The sequence below is a fragment of the Teleopsis dalmanni genome, chromosome 2 (genome assembly GCF_002237135.1).
Source record: "Teleopsis dalmanni isolate 2A chromosome 2, ASM223713v2, whole genome shotgun sequence".
Lineage (NCBI taxonomy): Eukaryota > Metazoa > Arthropoda > Insecta > Diptera > Diopsidae > Teleopsis > Teleopsis dalmanni.
In genome coordinates this window covers 243,463,952-243,467,679 of record NC_051847.1, presented here as the reverse complement: position 1 = coordinate 243,467,679, position 3,728 = coordinate 243,463,952, and the positions used below count along the sequence as shown (strand labels likewise).

The 3,728-nt window shown below is 35.1% G+C and overlaps 1 protein-coding gene across 1 annotated transcript; it reads right to left on the bottom strand.

The window, feature by feature from the left end:
- Positions 1–588: 588 nt before the first annotated feature.
- On the bottom strand, positions 589–3,504 carry LOC119677205. The gene is made up of 2 exons (XM_038088477.1): positions 2,763–3,504; positions 589–2,618 (listed from the first exon to the last, which is right to left on the bottom strand). Exons 1-2 carry the CDS (start codon positions 3,502–3,504, stop codon positions 589–591), a joined length of 2,772 nt encoding a protein of 923 aa, XP_037944405.1.
- Positions 3,505–3,728: the final 224 nt, after the last annotated feature.

Genomic DNA, 3,728 nt, shown 5'->3' with positions numbered 1-3,728 from the left:
AATGGTCCCAAAAAATCAACATGGTACGTGTGTAATGGTATACTTTCTTTAATCAATGAGTGTAGTTCGCCTTCTTGCTTACCCTGCTTCCGATTCACAACGATACATGGAATACAATTCATAATGTGTTTTTGTATTTTTTCTTCCAATTGAGGTATAAAATAGTCATTTCGGAGTAGTTCACTTGTTTTTTTTACGGCAAAATGTCCCTTTTCATGTGCATGTCTAATTATTTCACGCTGCATACTCTTAGGTACAACAATAAGTTCTTGGTCATTTCTCAGCTTATACAACAACTCTCCTTTCTTAAAATAATCGTTGTATGAAGATTTTTCTTGTAGAATATCCGATATCGTTTTCAGGTTTTCGTCTTGCATCTGTGCTCTCCGTATTTTAGAAAGAATATTATCTTCATCTATGCACATAACGGCGTAGCGGCTTAAAGCATCAACATGCTTCATTCGCGAACCAACACGATGCTGAACTTCGTAATCGTACTCCTCTAAGAACAATATCCAACGGGCTACTCTCGTGCACAAGTCTTTCTTTCCCAATGTCATCGCAAATGCGTTACAATCAGTAACGAGCTTAAAATGCATACCCAGAAATGTATACTCTAAACTTTTTGAAAGCTTCAATAACAGCCAATATTTCTAGTTCGTAACTTGTATATTTTCTTTGTGCGTCAGTGGTTTTTTTACTCATATAATACACAGGATGCCATTGTTCGTCGTCTGGTGATTTTTGCAATAAAACGGCTCCATATCCTTCTATCGAAGCATCTGTATGCACTTCCGTTTCAGATTTTTGATTAAAAATGTTTAGTACCGGTTTTTCGCTTAAGATGGTCTTCAACGTATTAAATGCAGTAATCTGTTCATCTTTTATTTCAAATTTCACATTGTGTTTCCTTAAATCTGTTAAAGGCTTGGCAATTAGCGAGAATTTAGGTATGAATTTTCTAAAATAACTCGCCAACCCAAGAAAACTTTCCAATTGTTTTAATGTTTGCGGCAATTTGTATTTGCGTAGAGCTTCAACCTTAACTTCTGACGGTGATATTTTTTGATCTTGTATTGTGTGCCCTAGAAATTCCACTTTTCTCATTAGAAACTTGCATTTTTTAAAATTCAATTCAAGTCCAAAGTCTGCACACCGCTGTAATACAACTTTTAGGTTTTGTACGGCTTGTTCTTCATTTGCTGCGGGTATAATGATATCATCAACGTATGGTAAAGCTATACCTTCATTAGTTAATTCACGAAATATCGCGTTTATATGTCTTTGAAAAACACCTGGTGAGTTCGACAATCCAAATGGCACTCTACAGAATTGATATTGTCCATTATGTGTAACAAATGACGTGTATTTACGACACAATTCTGCCACGGGCACATGGAAAAATCCATTCTTTAAGTCAATTGTACTGAACACCTTACCACTTTGTAGCCGATCGAGTTGGTCTTCTATTAGTGGCAACGGAAAACGGTCTTTCACCAATACTTTATTAATTCTTCTAAAGTCAATACACAAGCGTGGTGTACCGTCGCGTTTTTTTATCAATACAACTGGGCTACTGAATTCTGACTCCGATCGTTCAATTACACCATTTTTCAACCACTGTTCCACTTGCTCATCCACAATGCACCTCTCCGTGAACGGTAATCTACGCGGCCTAGAATAAATGGGTGTTTCGTCTTTGAGCACTATGTACATCGCCACTTGTGTTGTTTTACATTGATTCGGCTGATAATTTATGATCATTTCACGTACCTGTCGTCTCGCATTCTCACTAGCGGTTTTGTCGATATCAATCGTTTTGTTGTCATTTACTAAGTCAATTTTCATTATTTTAGCTTCTTCGTCTATGGGATCGTCTTCGTCGAGGATTTTACGAACGTTTATACCATCACGATTAAATAAAATTTCAGCGTATAAGCATAGTTCTTCGCCAATGATCACTTGTAAGTCCATGCACCGAATTGGAACGACATAAAAATCTAATATGAACTCATTATCGTCAATTTTAATTAAGTTTTTAAAATGTCCAATCGGTTTAATCCTATTTGAATTGCGATCACTACCGAAACCAATTAAACATACGTTACATTTTTCTAAGATAGGCTTATTCAACTTGTTGTATAAGTCTTCGCGAATTATATTAAATTTACTGCCTGTATCGAATAGGGCTGCGCACTGTAAATTGCCAATAAAAATGGATTTGGTAGTTAAATTGTTTTTTTGCTGTAAACTGCGCGTATTTATTTTGTTTTCGGCTTGTTCACAGTTTTTAGAAATATGTCCGTACTGGTTGCACTTAAAGCATTTAGTACCTCGATTTTTATTTTTGCAATTCATGGACAAATGTCCCTTTTCACCACAATTGTAGCATTTCACTTCTGTTTTATTTGTTGAGAAACTTTTCTTTTCGCTTTGTTTAAAATCGTTAACTTGCTTACTTTTTTCACACATTGTTTCATATGATCTTAATTTGTCTTTAAATTCATTAAGGTTCTTTGCACCATATAGTATCATTTTATTTACATAACCGTCTCTAATTCCATCTATTATATACTGAATCAGCGCTTCGTCTTCGATATTGCCGCGAGATGCGATATCTTTCATTTGATAAAAATATTCAAACACATTTTCATCTTTTTTTATTTTGCGAGCACTAAGTTGCTTATGCAATTGTGCGCTATTTGTTGTTGTTCGAAACTCATTTAACAGGGCGTGTTTTAAAGCACACCACGAATTTAAACCTCTTTCACTCAAAATAAAAAGTTTAGCAATGCCTCTAAGAGATTTTTTTGCAAACACTAGTTTTTGAAACCCATCCCAATACATCAGTGCAGCTTGTTCCTCGAATTCTTCAATCCACCTTTCTACCGAAATGATATTTGTGCCATCAAATGGTCTAATTGAGTCCTCTATATCGCGAAAGTTCATTGCAAATTTTGGTGCTTCTCTTTGTAAAAATTTTGTACGTGTGTACGCTGCTGCTTTATTATTATCATCCACTTCAAACATTTTATTGCCATTATCGTCATGAGATTTTTTAAACTCGCGTTCATTGCCTCTGAAAGTGCGTTTACTGTCAACGTCATCATCGACTTCTTCATCTCCTTCTTCGTCATCATCATCATCGACTTCTTCATCTCCTTCTTCGTCATTACATTCATCGTCGTTTGCGTTTTCGGACAACAAAAAATTTTTACGTAGATTTCGAAATATGTGCAGTTGTACATCTTTAACACAATAACTTATATTTAGTACAATACAAATTGAAACCAAATCACGTTCAGTCAAATTATTTTTAATATATTCGCATTTGCTTGCATACGCCTTGTCATTTTCGTCGTAATCGAATCCAGAAAATTCTCTCAATCTCTTTCGATTATTTCTATCACCTTCTTCTTGGTATATAAATTTATGCAACGCTATTATTATGTTTTTGCTGCTACTGCGCAGGCTGCTGCTTACGAAGTCATTTAAGCAAGTCATTGTGTAGACTGAATTTCACAATTGCCGGAAATTCAAATCCCTGTTGAGCCCCCAATTTGTAGGATTCCTTTTTATTAGAATCAAAACTAATTAATTAAATTACAAAAAAAATATATATAAATGAAAAAAACTGTTTGTTCTTCCGCACACACGTCATTACTTCACACGTCTTCTTTCTGCACTGCCACACTACGTTTGTTTCTTCTTTTTTACTTCCTTATGCT

What these genes read in the sequence shown, in the direction of transcription:
- LOC119677205 (XM_038088477.1), bottom strand. Translation starts at nt 3,504, where the DNA reads ATGACTTGCTTAAATGACTTCGTAAGCAGCAGCCTGCGCAGTAGCAGC. An exon ending in TTTTATTTTGAGTGAAAGAG is followed by an intron (nt 2,619 to 2,762) that starts GTTTAAATTCGT and finishes ATCAAATGAAAG; the next exon opens with ATATCGCATCTCGCGGCAAT.